The following is a 21,031-nucleotide window of genomic DNA, read 5'->3' as shown; positions in this document are numbered from 1 at the left end:
CGCGGGCTCTGACTGGCAGTCGGCACAGTGGGCGGGAACTGGTGGGTGGGCTTTCTCTCTGATTGGCTGACTCTGACGATGATCACTTCCTGTATTTGCTGGATTTTTTTTATTGGCTACTTATAAGGGCTTTATTTGATTGGCCTGCTGAGAGAAAACCCCACCCCTTCCTGCATCTCATTGGATGATAACTGACTATTCTAACTTCTGATTGGAGGATGAGATGTTTTTTTGACGAATTTTCTGATTGGTCGAGGCGTTTGACACCATTTATTTACCCATCATGCCTCAGGGCATGAGAGCTGAGTCATGAGTCCACGTCAGTGTCACTGCTCTGTGAGTTTAATCACCATGTGGATCACCATGGTTACCACAGTAGATCGCCATGGTTACCAGTGGATCACCATGGTTACCAGAGTGGTTACCACAGTAGATCACCATGGTAACCAGAGTGGTTACCAGAGTAGATCACCATGGTTACCAGAGTAGATCACCATGGTAACCAAAGTGAATCACCATGGTAACCAAAGTGAATCACTATGGTAAGGTAGTAGATCACCATGGTTACCAGAGTAGATCACCATGGTTACCAGAGTAGATCACCATGGAAACCAAAGTGAATCACCCTGGTAACCAGGGTGGATCACTATCTTCTCCAGGAACCTTCACTTCACATGAAAGGTTAAGCCCCGCCCACTCATCCCATCAGCTGACCAATCGGTGGTAAACACAGAGGAGTCAGTGACCTGAAGAGACTGGTGATCTTCATCATCATCATCATCATCAACATCTTTAAACTTGTATGCAAATGTTTGCGTCTCATCGCCTCGGAGACCAAACAGCTGATTCTGTTTATCTGAGCATGTGAATATGATGGAATGATTTTTATTTTTATAAACATGTAAAGACTCAATGATGACATCATCATTATCATCTTTATCATCTTCATCATCATCTTTAGAACAGAGAAGTTTGATCTGCCTGCTTGTAAAAATGAAAAAAACCTTTATTGTGATGATGTAACAGAGCCATACACACACACACACACACGCACGCACGCGCACACACACACACACACACACACACACACATACTGATGTCATGTCCAGCTGTGGTTCCGACATGGTCGCCATGGTAACGCAGCTCTGGATCAGAACAAGTGCCTCATTTTGTTTTTGGACCTTCATCCTGCAGACTGACGCTGAGGCCCCGCCCCCTTCCCTCTCACTACCCCGCCCCCTGAGCTGTTTTTTTTCTTATGTGAGACGATTGTGAGCGTCAGCATGTCCAATAAAACCAAAACAAGCCTCACGTCCGGTGGGCGTGGCCAGTCTTTGTCCTCGTCACTTTGATTTACAGAATAATAATAATGATAATAATAATAATATAAAATCAATCATCAGCAGCAGAGCATGAGCGACGTCTGAGGTCAGAGGTCGTGTCTTCAAAGTTTGAAATGTTTGTGATTTAAATCATTATTGATGAATAAATGCCTAATTTACATATTTGAAAATGACAACTGTAAATTCACTTTTTGAGTTACTTTATCATAACAAACAAGTCACATGACCAACACACACACACACACACATGTTTTACTACTTTTGCAGTTTAATGTAAAGATGAACATTTATAAAGTTAAATGATTAATAATCATCTGTGACCAGTGAGTTGTTTTATTTATTTATTTATGTGTTCATTTATCTGATTTAGATGTTTCTGCAGGATGATGTCCAGAGACACGTCTGTCCTCAGAGACTCTGTCTCTGTGACACTGACTGTGCTGTGAGCGCCCCCTGCTGCTGAGATCCAATTTTTTTTAAACAAACACAAGGGGTCATGTGTGAGGTCAGAGGTCATGACTGTTTATACTGTTTCCTACCACACACACACACACACACAACATGAAAGTGACTCACTGAGGTTCAATGATGAAGATGATGGCGATGGTGAGTTCACATGGAGCAACAGAAGTCAGGGATTCACCTGATGCTGTAACCATGGTAACGGTGATGCTGGTGATTTTCCCTCTATCGCCACCTTCAGGATATATGACGCACCTGCAAGTGATCAGACAGAAGTGGTGAGTGGACGCGTTGTCTTCCTGTTTGAAAACGTGTCCACGACTGAAAAACTGAGACAGGTCAGCTGGTCTGTGTGGGGTCAGAGGTCAGGAGACTCCAGGGGTCAGAGGTCAGGGAATCCAAACCTCATAAAAGGTCATGAAGAGCATGAAATTATCAACTGGCAGAGCCCTGTGGTCATGTGACATGTCTTTCCTTGTGTGTGTGTGTGTCTGATGGAAAAGGGGGCGGAGTTAAGTGGAGTTAAACGTTAACGTCCAGTAGTTTCGTTGCTGTTGTGGTCACAGGTTTGTCAGCCACATGTTAACCGTTCAATGTGTGTGTGTGTTGTGGTTGATGCTCAGTGTCATCTCACACACACACACACACACACACACACACACACACACACACACACACACACACACACACACAGATCTCTGGTCTCTAACGTCTCCTCTTCATCTCCCGTTTCCTCTCCGGAAAACCAGAAGCCTCCTGCGTTACACAACATCGGCCTCCTGCAGGGGGAGGAGCCTGGGGGGAGGGGGGGCTTCACTGTCTGTCAACACATGAAGCTACAGTATTACAAATGTACTAAACACAATATATACTGTACATGTGTGACACTGATCTGATAAAGGTCAAAGGTCTTTGTTCACAACAGTCGTGACAAAGAATCTTGAAAGAAAATGAAAATTTGAGCCTCGATGGACACCGTAGTTCAACTTTATATGAGCACGACATCAGTTCTTACAAACACATCTGAACCAAAACAAACAAAAACATCATCATCCTCATGAAAACAAGATGTTTAGCGGTAATGGTAATGGGGGTGACATTTTCACCACCACCGTTTCAGAAGAAACAAAAATTAAAAACAAAAAGCAAATAAATGAAACATAAAAAAAATGAAAGAAAACAACACAGTGTAAAAGTAAAGTGTGACATCACGGTGAAGCAGGAACTATTTTTTAATGAACGGAGGCTTTTGCTTCTGCTGATTGGTCACTTTACGCTTCCTGGTTTGGATTTGATCTTTTTTCATCGTCAGTGGTCTGTTAACCTGAAACACACACACACACACTTAGTACCTTGTGTAGTAGAGTGTGTAGCACCTTGTGTAATCAAGTGTGTAGTACCTTGTGTAGTACCTTGTGTAGTTTGTAGTAGAGTCCACAGGCGTTACACACTGGTCGTCCTTCAGTGTTTCTTCTCCACAGCGTTGTTTTTGCTGTGTCACAGTTCACACACCGAGTTCCTTTACGCAGAGTCACCGTCTGAAAGAAACAATTTTTTCTTTTTAAAAACAAACAAAAAAAACCAAAACAGATTCATTGAAATCTGAGTCAGTTTGTAACCAGGGTTAACTGTCAGCCACCTAGCTTAACACAGACACTAAAAACAGGGTAAGAATGTTAGCCTAGCTTAAAACAGACATTAAAAACAGGGTAAGAATGTTAGCCTAGCTTAACACAGACACTAAAAACAGGGTAAGAATGTTAGCCTAGCTTAAAACAGACACTAAAAACAGGGTAAGAATGTTAGCCTAGCTTAAAACAGACACTAAAAACAGGGTAAGAATGTTAGCCTCGCTTAACACAGACACTAAAAACAGGGTTAAGATCAGTGTGCGAAATACCCATTAACAATCGGGGGGGTCCCCATCTCCCATTTGTTGCACAATACTAATAAACACAGACCCCTCTGTATTTCGCACCGTCCTCTTAAGGAATCATTTTAATGAATTTTTGAAAATTTAGGAAATGATCCATTTGCCCTGATCCACTTTGACAGTGAGCTGACTTTCTTCTCAAAAACAAAAAGTATTTTGGAATGATTTGAAATTTACCATCATAATAGTCTGTATTGCCCTGAACAGGGATCCGTGGAAAATGTTAGCATATCTCTTAAAGAATCATTTTAATGAATATTTGAAAATCAAGACATGATCCATTTGTTGCACAATACTGTTTCACCACCCCAGGTGCCACGCTGCAGTATTGGCTATCTTCCCTGTCAGATGTGGGCTTTTTCCACAGCTTGTCTGGTTAAAAAGGATAAGGAAGCATGCAAACTGTATTATGTATGTAGATCATATAATATATGACTGAAATTACAAAAATCTTTAGGAAAAAAACGTACAATTACACTGTAACATGTTTAGACCCCCCTAAAATTTTGCATTTGAGGCTTTCAGGGGGTATTGAATGTTAATCAGGGGGGTCTAACCCCCCCAGACCCCCTGTATTTCGCACAGTGGTTAAAATGTTAGCCTAGCTTAAAACAGACACTAAAAACAGGGTAAGAATGTTAGCCTAGCTTAACAGAGACACTAAAAACAGGGTAACATGTTAGCCTATCTAAACACAGACACTAAAAACAGGGTAAGAGTGTTAGCCTAGCTTAACACAGACACTAAAAACAGGGTAAGAATGTTAGCCTAGCTTAACATACACTAAAAATGTAAACATAGTTTAGCACAAAGGTTGAAACTAGAGTGTGTGTGTGTGTCATACTCTTGTTCTCTTTGATGTTAACACTCCTCTGTTCATTTCTTGTGTCTTAAAGCTGCAGTCGTGACATGTGTGATGACCAGCGCTGTCTCTCCTCCACAGGGGGGCGCTGTCTGTCCCACAGCTCTCACACACACGCTTCTCTGAAGAAACACACACATACACACAGACAAATACTTTGATAAGAGGCGGAGTCACTGGGTCACATGACAGTGACTCATGTGACGATGTCTCACCTGGACCAAAGTCCTGTCGCCATGTTTGATGGACAGGTGACAACCAACCACCAGAGAGGGAGGGGCCCAGGTTGTCATAGTACCCGTTCCATACAGGTTTTGAGTTGGGGGGCGTGGCCAGGGAGGAAGAATCATGTACTGATGAGGAGGGAGGTGAAACATAAGCTGAGCTCAGTGATTGACAGCTGGAGTCGTCCAACCAGAGGCTGGGACTGAGGACCTGGTGAATGGCATCATGGGACATGACTGATGAATGAAGGTGTTTGAAGGGGCGGGGCTAACCTGCAAAATAAAATAAAATTATGTTCTTCGTTATTATATAAGAACGAATTGATTTGGCGATCGTTTGTGTTTACTCTTTCAGGGCTAATGCTACGCTAGCTACTTTCAACGTAAAGTGATGAATCTCCATATTCCATCAGGACATCGCAATTCCATCAGGCCATTACAAAATATAAACCTTTCATTTTCAATATTTACAGTAAAAAAAAGATATATTTACGATGCAAAATGAAAATAAGTAATACAGACAGAACTACTACTGTGATAAATATAACCTAATATTTACTGCTCACAATGCACACACACACACGCACGCAGGAGGAACTCACAGAGCACTCGTCATTATCACTTGTATAAGTTCAGAAGTTTAGAGCAGTGATTAAAGGTTCAAATACTTGAAAACACTGTTCATTGTCATATTATTAAACAAAGGTTTGATGTGTCAGACAGAGTGAGTGCTCTCTCACCACACAGGATCTATGTGACAGATGAGGATGAAGAAGATGAAGATACTCACAGGATGAGCTGCTCACACACACTGGAGTCTGACTGCTGATCTGAGCAGAGTGGGAGGAGCCTGGAGGAAAAAGTGGTGGTGGGAGGAGCATACCTAGTGGGAGGGGCCAAATGTGTTGAAAATTTCTTGAAGAAGAAACTTTTAGAGGTGGCAGAATTACCCACAATCCTGGTTGTTTTTATTTGTGTTGTTTATGTCACAACAACAAACGTAGGTCATGTGACTCATACACAGCAACAGTGATGTTTAAATACAGTCATATTTCTCTCGACACAGATTTTCAATATTTACAACAGCAGACACGATTGGTCAGAGGCAGGAGGCGTGTCCTTGCAGCAGCACAGGGTCCACCACGCTGTTCTGCAGGGGCAGGTCCACGGAGAAGTCAGTGGGCGGGGCCTGTAGGCGCTGCCGAGGGGGCCGCCCCCCCCTCTGAGGGATGGGCAACTCTGAGTGGTGAGCAGGAAGAGGAGAGGAGAAGAAGTACGGGTGGAGGAGAGCCTGAGGAGGAGGAGGAGAGGAGGAGGATCAATAATCAGAAACTTTTGTTTCACCACTTTTACACGGCAGCCATTTTCCTCCGTCGTCACTCAGAGAACTTTCTGTTTCATACCTGGGAGGCGGAGCATCGCTGTTTTGAAGGATAAACCAGGAAGTTGTAGAGCAGGTCAATGGCCTGAGGGGGTGTGTCCGGCACAATCTCCTCCAATGGGATTGCAGGATTCTCTTTAAAGGTGATTTTATTGTAGTCGGGTAAATCGACCATTTCCTGTGGACACAGAGGGGGGGGGGGTTACCGTGGTGATGAAGAGAGTGCACTGAACAGCTGAGGGGAGTGTGAATGGTCGTTTGATCTGTAATGGACTGAATGATGGCCTTTGCCTCTGTGGGCAGGGTTATCTCTATGTACTTGTACACATAACCTCAAACTGTAGCCCCACCCATTTTAACCTCTCCACCAGCATGTATGTGTGTCAGGGTCAGGAGGTCAGGTGTAGGAGGTGTGGGGGCGGAGTCTTACTGGCCAGCTCTCCTGTGTGGGTGTGCCCAGAACTCTGAGGACGCAGCACAGCTGCTCGATGTCGTTTTCTCCGGGAAAGAGAGGAGACGAGTTCAGGAGCTCAGCAAAGATACAACCCACCGCCCTGAGACACACACACACACACACACACACACACACACATACACACACACACACACACACACAGTTATGATGTGAAACTACTGTAAATAACAATAGATGACTGACAATCTACCATCATCAGTGTTAACATAGGTAGTTTTCTCACCACAGGTCCACGCCCTCGTCGTATTTTCTGGCTCCGTAAAGAAGCTCAGGTGCTCTGTACCACCTACACACGCGCACACACACGCGCACACACACACACACACACACACAGTTGAAAAGTTGAACCAGCAATATTTTTGTTTTCGTCGTAAAATTTGTCTGAAAATTCTGGATTAAAGGTTCAGTTTGTAACTTAAACAAAAACAACAACCACTGCTGCCATTATATGTGTCGTGTGATACCTGGTGGCCACCTGGTGGCTGTACAGTCTCTCTCCCTGCTCACTGAACAGCCGAGCTAAACCAAAGTCTGCGATCTTCAGGTGACCTGAGGAGCTGATGAGCAGGTTTGCTGGTTTCAGGTCCTGCGCACACACACACACACACAGTTAACACACGCACGCACACACACACACACACATAGTTAACACACGCACGCACAGAGGAAGTCAGGGCTTTAATTGTGAAGGTGCTACAGGAAACAGTAAGCTGCTTTTTTACCCGGTGCATGATGTTGTTGTGATGCAAGAAGGCCACTCCCTTCAGCATCATCATCATGTAACCTTTGACCTGAGCCGGGGTCAGAGGTCGCTGAGCGTTCCTGATGACCTCAGAGAGGTCCGAGAGCATGAAGTCAAAGACCAGTACAAAGCCTGTACCGTGAGGAAAGACGTCCTTCAGCTTCACCACCTGACCACAAGGAGCAGGAGTGAGTGAGTGTGATGCTGATCTCTGACCTTTGACCTCAGGCACTCACATGCTGGTTGTCCTCTATCTCCTGCAGAGCCTTGATCTCCCTCAGTGCCTGGTTGGGGATGCCGTCCTCCAGACGCCTCAGAGCCACTTTCTTCAGAGCCACCGTCTCTCCTGTCTGACAGACCACACCCACTATCAATACACCTGATCAGTTATTAGTGAAAGAGCAGAACCTCAGCTCCAGTCATGGGTGTGGGATGATTATTGATCAGTTGATCGGTGCAGGACTACCTCGATGTGTTTGGCCTTGAAGACGATGCCGTGGGCCCCTTCTCCGATCCGACCCAGGATACTGTACTGCTCCATGTCCCACACTGGGTCCAGGTCTGACAGGAAACAGGACTCCAGAGCTCAAACGTTGAGGTCCAGTTCTATGTCACTGATCTGAAAGCTGTTCTGGGCCTTTTACTGTGTCATCGTGACGTCACTGTGAGCTCATCACAGTCTGGACCGGAGACAAACGTCTGTTAGAGTTGTAGTTTGCACATTTTCATGGAAGTCAATTCATCCATTTACCAATTTAAGGCGGATTCACTCTCAGTTTTATGTAAACATTACTTTATTTTGACGTCTCTTCGAAATATAATGTGAGCAAAGTGCTCTCTACAAGTCGGGTAATCACAAAAAAAACGAATATTCTCAAACTTGCGCAAACTTTTGCCAGAAAAAACAACGGGCGGAACAAGTGAACCGTTAGCCAACGTTACCTTGGTAACCGGCTGGACTAGCTAACAGCGAACTGAGATAAAACCTCACATTCTACAAGCCGGTGACGCGTCACGTTTGTCAGAAGCTGAGTAAAGAAACACAAAGTGATGTTTTAACAAACAACAACGATGATGAAACGCTGACACGTTCCCGCACGAGACACTTTTAAACAAACGGTCTGCGCTAAACGAGCTAACCTTAGCGACAACCGGTCCGCCATCTTTGTTTACAGTGACGTAACGAGAAGTGACGCAGCTCCTGAATTGCAAGAGTGAAGTTTTTGTAGGTCAATGAGAGGTCAATGGGATGTCACATGGCATTATGTTTTAATCAACTTATGAATTATATTATTTAAAGGATGCTCTAGCAGGCGCGTGCTGCGTTTAATGTGCGACCCGGAAGTAGTTCCGCGGTTATGTTTTTTTTTTTTTCCGGGGTCACAGGCGGAAGTGTGTTTGTTTGTGTGTTGACCTCAGTTTTGGATAGTTCGTGGGACCGTGTGTAACAGAGAAAGTGTGCGTGTTTACAGCCGCCGGAAGATTAAAAACATGTCTGTGCCCGCAAATGCTAATGCTAGCGTGGACGAGAAGGTGGCGCAGTATGAAAACTTCATCAGTTTGGTTCTGAAGAAAGATTTACAGTAAGAAACTTGATACTGTTTAACGTTTGAATGTACTTCAAGATCCAAGCACATTATCTTTGTCACATCCCATGATATAAATCCTCATCATATATATTGCGTAAGATAATGTGTGTACGTTATCTTACGATAATGTACGTTTAAAATAACGTATACACACTGATGTAAAATGCTTGTGATGGTGTGTGTTTGCAGGAATGTATTAGAGCAAAGGGATGAAGTTTATGGGAAGATCTCGGAGTATCTGCAGCTAAAGAACACCATCTACAGTCTTCAGGTACACACACACACACACACACACACACACACACACACACACACACATTGACTCTAATAAATTACATAATCAGAAAACCGATTGTGTGTGTGTGTGTGTGTGTGTGTGTGTGTGTGTGTGTGTGTGTGTGTGTGTGTGTGTGTGTGTGTGTGTGTGTGTGTGTGTGTGTGTGTGTGTGTGTGTGTTTCCTGCAGGGGGCAGACTCTCAGCGGCTGAAGACAGACGTGGATCTGGGCTGTAACTTCTTCGTCCAGGCTGAAGTGTAAGTTACTGATGACCTCAGATCAATCACTGTGATTGACAGCTGATCAGTCTCAAACCACAGAACTGAACACACATGTGTATAAATCCACTTTCATCCCAGAGATTGTTGATCTGTTGTATCAGAGTATGTTGACGTTTTAGTCAGATTTATCAGATTTGAAAAAGGACGACTTTGTCTCTCGTTGTCTCAGGGAGGACACGTCCAGGATCTTTGTGGCAGTCGGTTACGGCTTCTTTGTGGAGATGACTCACGACGAAGCTCTTCGGTTCATCGACAAGAAGACAAACCAGCTCACGGCGTCAGTGCTTCACCGTCACCTTTTTCTTTCCTTAAATTTCAAATGCATTTTGTTCCATTTTAATCGGCACATATATATGATCTCAATGTAAACGTGAACAGTTTTTGTTAGCTCGATGCTAGGTGTGTCCACTGTAATGAACAACAGATGCTAAACATGTAAGCATTGTGTGTTGCAGCTTCACAGAGCAGCTCACCAAAGACTCCGCCAAAATAAAAGCCAACATCCGCATGGTGCTGGAGGTCAGTTTGTCCTGTTCAATTTATTTTCTTATATTTAATTTCATTTATATTTAATGTTGCTTCAGTGTGAGCCTCCACTCATCATTTCTCAATATTGATATCACAAATGATCAGTTAATGAACCACATGTTTTAGACACGAGTCAGAGGGAGGAGGCGGAGTTAGAAGACAAGCCTTTTTCTGATTGGTCCTCTTGTCCTCAGGGTCTGCGGGAGCTGCAGGGACTGAGCGACGACTCCGGCAGCAGCAGTGGAGAAGTTCTCTCGATGTGATGATCACTTCAGATTCTCCTGCTGACCTCTGTACACACAGAGGTTCTACCAGAACGGCCTGTTGGTGGCGCTGCAACGGACATGACACAAGGACATGAGGAGGTTTCACTCCCGGCAGCGCACAAACGTCAGGATTAAACACACATGTTCATCACATGTGATGAGTAGAAGAAATGACAACGCTGACTCGAGTTCAGCAGAAGTATAGTCAGTGATGAAACGCCTGGAGTCTGTTGCCATGGAAACTGGATGCTAAACGGTAGCAGGAACTGGTTGATGGTGATACACGCACACATGCATAAAGTCATCTCTTTAAATAACAGATAATTGATCTCAATAAAAATTATAATTTCATTGTTTTACTTTATTTTATTCATGTTTTCCACCATGTTTGTTTGTCTTAATAACTCAGAAAGTCACAAAGCCTCATGCCCTGGTAAAACAATGCACGGTATTATATGAATAATTATATCGTAAAAATTCAATTAAATATATAAATATCTCTTTTTAATTGTTATTCACGTCCACAATAAATCAATCTATCCATCCATCATGTTTGCCTTCTTTACAGGTTTGCATGTCAAGCAGGTGGCAGCATTGCGCCACAAATTGCAAAATAAACCCTGACAGTCTGAGTATAAAGTACCTCAAAGGAGTGAAAGTACAAGCATATGACCAGAAAATGACTTTTTTAAATAATATTACTGAAGTAAAAGTCTTAAAGGTTATGACATGTACTGCACTTAAATATCAAAAGTACTTTAACATATGTTAATATGATATTCAGGGTATGAAAATGACTTGATTAGAAGTCATTAACCTTATTCTTTCTCTCCCGAGTTTGTGTATTTCCTTCGTCTCTCAAGACTAGATGTGGCCGTTTTTTTCTCCTCCTTTTTTTGACTTTATTTCAAACAGTCCAGGAACATTGACAAAGGAACAACGTGACTCGTGACTTCCAAATATGAAACTCTATGAATTCAAAATATAGACCAAGGCTTTTCATCTTAAGGCCTGGGGGCCAGATCAGGACCTTCAAGCAATTTGGACCGGCCCACGGCCCATTAATCCATAAATATTGAATGTATTATTGAAAAGCCAATAAAACCATAGCTTTGCCTATTTCTGGCACTTTGTAACACTTCATGATACTTTGTGTCCCTTTTTGGCAAATACTAGTACAGCTGTAATTGTAGGCAGTCTATATATTTACCAGAATATTTTGCACTAAGAGCCAACTGTAGCAGCTGTACCTGAATATTATTGGTACTGTTACTTATATTTCTGCAAAAATAGCCTATTGTGGCCATTGCACCTTAATGTTGTTTATATTGTTTTTGTGCCGCATGAGTATTTTTTGTTGCAGTACCACGAGTGGCCACCATGACAACATTGTCTTCAAGGCAGAGGGGGCGGTGCTCTCTCCAGTTCTTATCATACATCCAGGGGGCGGGGGCGTCGCTCACAACAGGAAGGAGTTGGGAAAACACCTGAGGGATGAAGTTGGTCTCCGCGGGCGGACGCTGCTCGCCGCTCCCCGAGACTACACAACCATCGGCGGGTTCCACTCACTACGTTTACCCGGTGTCGGAGGGCCGAGGCTCGGCTCCGCCGCCGCCGTTGCAGCAGCTACACTGTCCGGGGGCTGACGCAGCACAGTGGACGAGGCGGAAGGGGGCCAGGCTAGCTGGTTAGCACGCTGAGCTAACACCCAGAAAGTTGGATAAAGTTGGCGTCGGTTTGCTGTTTGAGGCTGCGCGAGACCCGATCCTGGAGGCGTTAGCATCGCTAGTTGGCGTCGCTAGTTACCCTGTCTGTCATGTTGTGTTAAAGAAGCAGGTTATCGCACTGCGTTTCCCGTTATTATATATATATCAAAGTGCTTCTAACATGTTGGTTATCGTAGTTGGTTAAATTTCGTATGAATGTGGACCCTGGTAGTTACACGGTTATGTCAGTTTGTTAGTTAGCATGCTAGTTAGCATCGCTCTGCGCTGTGAAAACGCCAGGTTTTTTATTCTCTCATTCAGACTATTGTTTTACGACAGTGACAGAGACTTTGTCTCAGTGTAACACCGGAGAGTCGGTCACTTCCCGGGTAACGGTCTCACGCGGAGGAGCGGCGGAACTAACTTTGGTTTGTCCCGGTGTTACAACGTCTGCAGCTACGGGCCGTGACTTTACGACAGCCGGAAAACGAACTGCTGGTTTGTTTGTGGTCAGACTGATTCAGAGAGCTCTGTTTGCTACACAACAACAACACCAACAACAACATCAACAACAACAACAGGACACGGACCACAGAAGAAGAAGAAGAAGAAGAAGAACAGAGATCATGGAGGAGCTGTGAGTGTGACGTAATTAAACTACAGGAAGAGACGATCAACACAAGCAGACATGAATGGTGAGACATGATGCTGTGTTTACGTTTACGAACAACGTGTGTGTGTGTGTGTGTGTGTGGTAAACAGGTAGTTTGTGGTCTTCTTCCTCAGCTGCAGCAGCGTGTGTGAAAAAGTAAAAAGTGTGTGCATGAACTTGTGTGTGTGTCTGTATGAAATGTGTGTGATTACACTGCCCGTAGATGCACCTTATGAATGTGTGAATGACAAAAACTGTACTGTGTATGTGACTAATGCTGTGTTTCCATCATGGTTCAGTACAGTACAGTTTAGTTTGGTACTGGTGCGACAGACGACGACACAACACAGTGTGTCAGAGAAATGATGGGAACACGTTTTCATCATTATTTTAAACATCGAAACAGCGCAGTTATTAAATGTGAAAAGCTGCAGTTCAGCTCTTCTATTATCTCCGTTTATCTTCCATGTCATTCCTCCCACATGTTGGACATAGCTTGTATAGGGAGCAGGTCATGTCATGACGATGATGATGATGCAGCCTGGTCCTGCTGCTCCATCACTTCATACAGATCACTCTTTCTATCACAAATCAGATTCTGTCAGAATAATGCGCAAAATATCGACAACAATTGTGTGTTATTATGGTGGAACATGTGTGTGAACAGTAGAAATGGTTGTTGTTACACACGCACACACACAAACACACCCTAATTAGGTCTGAAAGGATAAATCATTGAAGATTTTATGAACCAAACGATTAATCAATGAATGGAGAATTGATAGATGAATAGATAATGAGGGTTATGGTTACCTACAGCTCTGTTTGAGGACAGTGGTAGAGTCGGTCTGTTTGATGATAAGTTAACTTGAATTAAGTTGTTGATGTTGTTGATTGAAGGAAGTATTTTTTAATTTTATTTTATTAGTTGGTTTGAATTTGATTTGGAATGACTTCTAAAAGTTCTATGAAAGCAGACTGATGAAGCGATAACGTCTCATTGATTGACTGAATGTGTGAGCGACCGCTGCTCTGTCACTGTGTTGTTATTCTATTACAGATGTGATGTTGACCGTTGTCATGGAGACCGCTCTGAGTGAGTGATGCAATAGTCGCACGTTGTCATGGCAACACTGACGCACTGTGATATGTGTGAGTGTGATGATCACAGAGTCAGGAGTATGAGAGGTGATGATGATGATGATGCTGTGAACAAGGACCTGACGCCAACTGGCTGCTGTGTGTGTGTGTCTGTGTGACCTCCTGCAGGAGGAGCGGCTGTCACTGCTCTCTCTCTCACACACACACACACACACATTTTTACAGCAGAAGTGAATGTTGGTCCGTTAACAGTGTAACGGGTCAGTCATTCATATACACATCGCTGTGATGTCATCGTTGTCTGTCCACCATTATTGACCTGATGTCTGTCTCCCTGGTGCAGACATGGACCCGTCCATCACACTGTGGCAGTTCTTGCTCCACCTGCTGGAGGACCAGCGTCAGAGTCACCTGATCTCGTGGACAGGTGAAGACGGAGAGTTTAAGCTGTTGGACGCTGAGGAAGTGGCTCGACTGTGGGGACTACGCAAGAACAAGCACAACATGAACTACAACAAGCTGAGCCGAGCCCTGAGATACTACTACGACAAGGTACTACTACTGCTAATACTATTACTGCGACTATGATAAGCTGCTACTACTGCTAATACTACTACTGCGACTATGATAAGCTGCTAATACTGCTAATGCTACGACTGCGACTGCTAATACTACTACTGCGACTATGACAAGCTACTACTACTGCTAATACTACTACTATAACAAGGTACTACTGCTACTGCAGCTATGACAAGGTACTACTACTGCTATTACTACTACTACTACTGATAATACTACTGCTATGACAAGGTACTACTGCTTATACTACTGCTACTATGACAAGGTTTTACTGCTAATACAACTGCTACTGCTAATAGTAGTACTACTACTGCTAATACTGCTACTGTGACTATGACAAGCTACTATTACTGCTAATACTACTACTATGACTATGACAAGCTACTACTACTGCTAATACTACTACTATGACAAGGTACTACTGCTACTGCTAATATTACTACTGCTTATACTACTATTACAACAAGGTACTACCACTGCTAATACTAATACTTCTCCTACTACTACTATGACAAGGTACTACTACTGCTAATACTATTACTACTGCTTATACTACTACTATGACAATGTACTACTGCTACTATGGCAAGGTACTACTGCTAATACTACTGCTACTGCTAATATAACTACTGCTAATACTACTATTACAACAAGATGCTACTACTGCTAATATTACTACAACAAGGTACTACTATTACTGCTAATACACATACTTGTATTATCACTACTACAACAAGGTACTACTACTTCTAGCATTACTAATACTGATGCTATTACTGAAGTCGTAGTTTCTGTTTCTCTCAGAACATCATAAAGAAGGTGAGCGGTCAGAACTTTGTTTATAAGTTTGTCAGTCAGCCTGACCCTTCGCTGCCCGAAGAGACGGAGGCTCCGAAGAGCGACACCGTCGACGCTTGCAACCAATCAAAATGCCCTGGGGGCGTGGCCTCAGCCTGTCCGTCAAAGACCTTACCTCAGGTGGGCTGTGACTGTCTGTTTGAACAGGAAGTGACCTCACAGATGTCCTCGTAAACTGATTCAGTTTGTTATTGATTGACAGCGCTCGTCACCCAAGAGTTCCAGAAACGACTACATGAGGTCCGGCCTCTACTCCACCTTCACCATCCACTCACTGCAGGCCACGCCCAGCCCCCGGCCAATCAGAACAGAGCTGCAGCAGGAGCCCGCCCCCAAGCTCGACCGCGTACTCCGAGAGGTGAGAGAGGCAAAAACCTCAGCCATCGACCCATCTGAAACTTTTTTTTATCTTCTTCACCCTCCTCTTCCTCTTCTTCCTCCTCAGGTCTCTGTACTGCCAGAGTCTAAATCTTCATTAGTAGGTGGCGCTGTAGACTCTTCTCTCCAGGTAATGGTCACTCAGTCGTCTCCGTGTCCAACTCCGGTGCTCAGTCCTCAGATTTCAGCCAATGCCAGCAACCAATCACAGGCGAGTATGAGTGTGTGGAATTATTATAGCGGAACTCTCACAGTGCCCTCTGCTGTTGAATCTGAAGTTTGAATAATATGTGACAGCTCTGCTCATCATCATCATCATCATCATCATCATCATTATCGCCGCTGGCACCAGACTTCCTGTGTGTTGACACGGTCTCATGGTTTGTTTTTCCCAGAATCCTCCTGTGAGTGACCCTCCTCAGATCTATCTCACCAGTGTCGGGGATCCCTCCTCCCTCACCCCCCTCATCCCGCTGCAGGGGGACACACTTACCCCCCCACAGGAGCCGGCTTCTCACCCGACTCACCCCCCACACGTCTTTGTCATCTTCAACCCCTCTCCCAACCAACAGCAGCATCAGCAGCAGCTGGCCATGACTGCTGCTCCTCCTCCCTCTGTGGCTCCTCCTCCCTCTGTGGCTCCGCCTCCCACTGTTCGTCCCTCCATCGTCATCAAGGAGGAGAACCTTCCGTCAGAGGAGGAGCTGCTGAAGATGGTTTCTCTGGAGGAGAAGCAGGTGGACGAGGTGAGAGGGTTGAATATGAACGTGTCGTAGAAAGGTTTTTAGTGTAACATCAAATAAAGTTTGAAACGAGTTATTAATGTATTAATTCATATGGTGATGTCAGACTTCCTGTTTTTTTGACACGTCCACTTCCTTCTTTCCCAGAATCCTCCTGTTCCTGCTCCTCCTCCTCCTCCTCTGAACGACCCTCCTCACATCTATCTCACCACTGTCGGGGATCCCTCCTCCCTCACCCCCCTCCTCCCTCTGGGCGGGTCAGCAAGCCCCGCCCCTCCACTACCTGCCTCAGTCGGCATGAACGCGCCGCAGCAGGACAACTGTGTTGGAGACGCTAACTTCCCTCCTCACCCGACCCCACAGGTCTTTGTCATCATTAACCCTCCTCCCCCACAGCAGCAGCAGGAGGCCGTGACTGCTGCTCCTCCTCCCTCTGCTGCTCCTCCTCCCTCTGTGGCTCCGCCTCCCACTGTTCGTCCCTTTGTTCGTCCCTCCATCGTCATCAAGGAGGAGAACCTGCCATCAGAGGAGGTGCTGCTGGAGATGGTTTCTCTGGAGGAGAAGCAGGCTGACGAGGTGAGAGCGTCTCTTCTTCTTCTTATTCCACTGAGGTGCGACGCTTCTCCTCAGTCTCATCCTCTTCTGTTTGATTGTGATGTCATCTCATTAACATATGCATGACATCACAGTGTGACCTCATCTGTTTTTCCTCCTCCAGGTCCCTCAGTTGATCTGCGACTCGAGCGACTCACAGCCCGCCCTCACCATCGTAGAAACCCCGCCCCCTTCCTGCTTGCAGCCCGAGGTCAGAGGTCAGCAGGGCACAGGGGAGGGGGGAGTGGAGAGGAAGGACACACTGACAGGTGTGTGTGTGTGTGTGTGTGTGTGTGAGAGAGTCATCATGAATGACATCACACACTTTAATGAGCTCACTGCATAAAGACAAGAAAAATGGATTTTAGCCACTTACCAAAAGGCTTATGAAGATGTCTATCGCTGATGTCTCTCTTTCTCAGATCCCTCTGTTACTGTGGTGATCGCCTCCTCCTCTTCTCCCTCCTCCTCCTCCTGCTCCTCCCTCTCCTCCTCCTCCTGGACAGTGACCCCTCCCGTGACCTCCACCTCAGATGTTGCCCCTCCAAAGCCAAAGAAACCTCGAGGGCTGGAGCTGCCCTCCTCGCCCTCCCTCCCCCCCGGCCTCTCCCTGGATAAGGTGGGGGCCAATGACATCATCGTCACTGAGTCAGCTGACCTGTGACATCACACCCATGATTGTGTTGTGTTTCCTGTGCAGGTGAACGCAGCCGTGAACAGTCTGCTCGCTCCAGCCTCCCTGACGCCGAGCGTCATCACGTCACACGCACTGGTACGCACACACACACACACACACACACACACACACACACACTGCTTCATCTGTGTGTGTGTGTGTTTCTGTTAACCTTTCTCTCTCTCTCTCTGTGTGTGTCCAGACTCCGGTCCTGTTAACCCCCAGTCCTCTTCCCTCCACCATCCACTTCTGGAGTACGCTCAGTCCCATCGCTCCTCGCTCTCCAGCCAAACTCTCTTTCCAGGTAACACACACACACACACACACACACACACACACACACACACACACACACACACACACACACACACACACACACACACACACACACACACACACACACACGGGTCACCATTATTGTTGTCATGGAAACTACAGTCAATGAAGTTGTTTTTTATTGCAATGCTTGATAAGATCATACATTATCTTTCTCTCATTTTCTCTCCCTCTTGTCCTTCTCTCTCTCTCTCTCGTCCCTCTGTCCATCTGTCTCGCTTGTCCCTCCCTGTCTCTCTTGTCTCTCTTTACCTGTGTCCCTCCCTGTCTCTCTTGTCTCTCTTTACGTGTGTCCCTCCCTGTCTCTCTTGTCTCTTTTGTCCTTCTGTCTCTCTTGTCTCTCTGTCCCTCCCTGTCTCTCTTGTCTCTCTGTCCCTCCCTGTCATTCTTGTCTCTCTTTACCTGTGTCCCTCCCTGTCTCTCTTGTCTCTCTGTCCCTCCCTGTCTCTCTTGTCTCTCTTTACCTGTGTCCCTCCCTGTCTCTCTTGTCTCTCTGGTCTCTCTTGTCTCTCTTTACCTGTGTCCCTCCCTGTCTCTCTTGCCTCTCTTGTCCCTCTGTCTCTCTTGTCTCTCCTGTCCCTCTGTCTCTCTTGTCCCTCTGTCTCTCTTGTCTCTTTACTGTTTTCCCCTCCCTGTCTCTCTTGTCTCTCTTGTCCCTCTGTCTCTCTTGTCTCTCTTTACCTGTGTCCCTCCCTGTCTCTCTTGTCCCTCTGTATCTCTTGTCTCTCTTGTCCCTCTGTCCCTCTTGTCCCTCTGTCTCTCTTGTCTCTCTGTCCCTCCCTGTCTCTCTTGTCTCTCTGTCCCTCCCTGTCTCTCTTGTCTCTCTAGTTTCCGTCTAACGGCAGCAGTAATAATCAGATCCACATTCCGGCTCTGAGCGTGGACGGTCTGTCCACTCCCGTTGTCCTCTCTCCTGGTCCTCACAAACCCTGAGCTCGCTCCTCCTCGCTCCTCCTCGATCTTCTCTCAGGTCAGGACTCACCTGACCGTCTCCCCCTGGAGGCTCGGAGGGAAACTGCACCTGGACAGACACCGACACACTCCGGGAACAGGAAGTGTGGCGGTCAGACAGGAAGTTCAGCGTGACGCTGCGGTGACCGCTGCTCGTCACATGAACGAGGGATTCTTCTCCTTCTTCTTCTGTTCTGCGGACTGTCGACGATGACGTTAGAGGGACGATTTTTTTAGAGATGAATTTTGAATTCCAGTGTTTGTTTTTCATGTTTTCAGAAGGGCGGTCCATGTTAAAGTGGGTGTGTTTGATTCTCACACCCCGACGTCGTCTCTGCTGGTTTCCTTCACAAACGTGCTTTTCTGGCCACGCCCTCTCACGTGTATGCATGTCCTGTTATTGGACTGATGTCCTCAGCATGACTTTGAACGGACCAATCACAGAGCAGAGACGACGATGAAGATAATCAGTTCTTTCTCTTTAAAGTGTTTGGATGTTTGTTTTCTGACGCGTGGTCATGTGACTCCTGGTGAGTGAATGTTTTTCTGATGACGACGAACGGTCGTTTTCCTCGGGCAGCTCTGATTGGTCCATTTTTCCTGAACGTTTTGTCGTTGACCTGCTGTGACGATGTCACAAACAAAGGTGTAATGACGTGCTGGCTGTGCGGGGGGGCGCTGACGAAGTCACACATGATTTGTTGTTGATACAAATGTAGAAACATTGTACGTTTACGTTGCTGATGAATATTTAGCTGCTACATTAGCCAGTTAGCAGTTGTGATATTAGCTGGATGAAATATGTCCGGGGGGGGGGGTTAACTTCAAAGGTCATGACCTTACATCCCAGTTAGAAAACAAGTGTTTACTATATATTTTAGTTCTGATCTATAATCAATAATATGTCAAATAAAAAAATACATTGTGGCTGTATTTGTAGAAGATGTAAATAGTTAGCATTAGCCTCTCTTTAGCTTTGGTCAGTCTATTGCAGCGAGGATGTGCTCGTCTCTTAGAGCTCGCGCTCTTCTCTTAGAGCTCGTCTTAGAGCTCGTCTTAGAGCTCATCACTTAGCGCTCGTCTCTTAATGCTCGTCACTGCGAGCTCGTCTCTTAGCGCTCGTCTTAGAGCTAACCTCTTAGAGCTCCACACTGCGAGTTGTCTCTTTGTGCTCGTCTCTTAGAACTCTTTAGCGCCCCCTCTGCATGACACAAAGCACTTTTTAGTACATTGACTTTTACAGGGAGTTGCCAGGCTCTCTGCATTGTGCACAGATGCATTGTGGGTCACGTGTAAATGTGTGGCTACGTTGGAAACTGCAGGAAGAAAAATCAGCTGCAAAACGTAACGTTTTATTTTTTGAAAAAAAAAAAAAAAATCCAAAATGAAAAGTGATAATCACGACTTCTTTACGACTGTTGTTGTTTGTGATGCTAACTGCTAGCTCTGTTGTTGCCACGGTAACCTTACCTGACTGTTGCTGTTATTGTTGCTGATACTCCTCGTGGTGGCGCTGTTTACATGTTTATCTATGCTTCTGTGTGTGTGACCACCAGTCTGTAATGCACACACACACACAGTAACGCACACACGCACAGGTGTTGAGTGTCATGACGTGAGTGAAGCTCATGAATCAGCTGACTGTGACTGATGTAGAGTGAGTAAATCTAAAGGTTGTCATGACAACGATGATGACGATGTCACAGGTGTGTGTGAACCTGCGGTCAGTGTTGAGCGTCACTTCCTGTCCTGACCTTTGACTGTTTGACAGCATGAATCTATTTTTATATCAGAGAAACGTTTCTTCTATTTTGTCGATAAAGTTTTGACATCGTCGCCATGGAAACAGACGCTGCATGATGATGATCAATAAGCCATGAACGGTTTCTCTCACCAGCACAACTCTGCCCATGTTTTTATACGGATCAGCTGCAGCCGTGAATTCTGGGTAATTCTGGGTCACGTGACGTATTGATGAGCGATCGATATCTTATGATCGGTTTGTCCGATTCTTTTTATCCGTTCACTTGTCGCAGTGACTGTTACCGTGGAAACGGTGCTCTATTCCTGGCTCCTCCCACACACTTGCTGTCTG

The 21,031-nt window shown here is 45.4% G+C and overlaps 3 protein-coding genes across 3 annotated transcripts; 2 read left to right on the top strand and 1 right to left on the bottom strand.

Annotated features, from left to right (window-relative positions):
* Nucleotides 1-5,923: 5,923 nt before the first annotated feature.
* cdk20 (cyclin dependent kinase 20) lies at nt 5,924-8,321 on the bottom strand (the record flags this gene model as incomplete). The annotated part of the gene is made up of 8 exons (XM_083894889.1): nt 7,889-8,321; nt 7,659-7,772; nt 7,403-7,591; nt 7,145-7,266; nt 6,904-6,966; nt 6,636-6,759; nt 6,228-6,383; nt 5,924-6,115 (listed from the first exon to the last, which is right to left on the bottom strand). Exons 1-8 carry the CDS (start codon nt 7,961-7,963, stop codon nt 5,924-5,926), a joined length of 1,035 nt encoding a protein of 344 aa, XP_083751015.1. The 5' UTR covers nt 7,964-8,321.
* Nucleotides 8,322-8,836: 515 nt separating this feature from the next.
* Nucleotides 8,837-10,891, top strand: uxt (ubiquitously-expressed, prefoldin-like chaperone). The gene is made up of 6 exons (XM_083895175.1): nt 8,837-9,005; nt 9,201-9,282; nt 9,477-9,544; nt 9,738-9,845; nt 10,024-10,087; nt 10,291-10,891. The coding sequence occupies exons 1-6, from the start codon at nt 8,914-8,916 to the stop codon at nt 10,357-10,359; spliced, it is 483 nt and encodes a 160-aa protein (XP_083751301.1). The 5' UTR covers nt 8,837-8,913; the 3' UTR covers nt 10,360-10,891.
* Nucleotides 10,892-12,267: 1,376 nt separating this feature from the next.
* On the top strand, nt 12,268-19,689 carry elk1 (ETS transcription factor ELK1). The gene is made up of 12 exons (XM_083894985.1): nt 12,268-12,763; nt 14,165-14,373; nt 15,205-15,378; nt 15,461-15,616; nt 15,704-15,859; nt 16,032-16,382; nt 16,527-16,955; nt 17,098-17,242; nt 17,396-17,592; nt 17,674-17,745; nt 17,852-17,953; nt 18,814-19,689. The coding sequence occupies exons 1-12, from the start codon at nt 12,757-12,759 to the stop codon at nt 18,916-18,918; spliced, it is 2,103 nt and encodes a 700-aa protein (XP_083751111.1). The 5' UTR covers nt 12,268-12,756; the 3' UTR covers nt 18,919-19,689.
* Nucleotides 19,690-21,031: the final 1,342 nt, after the last annotated feature.

The sequence above is a fragment of the Microchirus variegatus genome, assembly GCF_963457635.1.
Source record: "Microchirus variegatus genome assembly, chromosome: 9".
Taxonomy (NCBI): Eukaryota; Metazoa; Chordata; class Actinopteri; order Pleuronectiformes; family Soleidae; genus Microchirus; species Microchirus variegatus.
This window is presented reverse-complemented; position numbering and strand designations above follow the sequence as displayed.

Bases quoted from the DNA above. Each gene is read 5' to 3' on its own strand.
- uxt (XM_083895175.1), top strand. From the start codon at position 8,914: ATGTCTGTGCCCGCAAATGCTAATGCTAGCGTGGACGAGAAGGTGGCG. The intron at 9,006-9,200 runs GTAAGAAACTTG...GTGTGTTTGCAG, and splicing joins GTTCTGAAGAAAGATTTACA to GAATGTATTAGAGCAAAGGG. The intron at 9,545-9,737 runs GTAAGTTACTGA...TCGTTGTCTCAG, and splicing joins TTCTTCGTCCAGGCTGAAGT to GGAGGACACGTCCAGGATCT.
- elk1 (XM_083894985.1), top strand. The intron at 15,617-15,703 runs GTGAGAGAGGCA...CTTCCTCCTCAG, and splicing joins TCGACCGCGTACTCCGAGAG to GTCTCTGTACTGCCAGAGTC. The intron at 17,593-17,673 runs GTGGGGGCCAAT...TTTCCTGTGCAG, and splicing joins CCGGCCTCTCCCTGGATAAG to GTGAACGCAGCCGTGAACAG.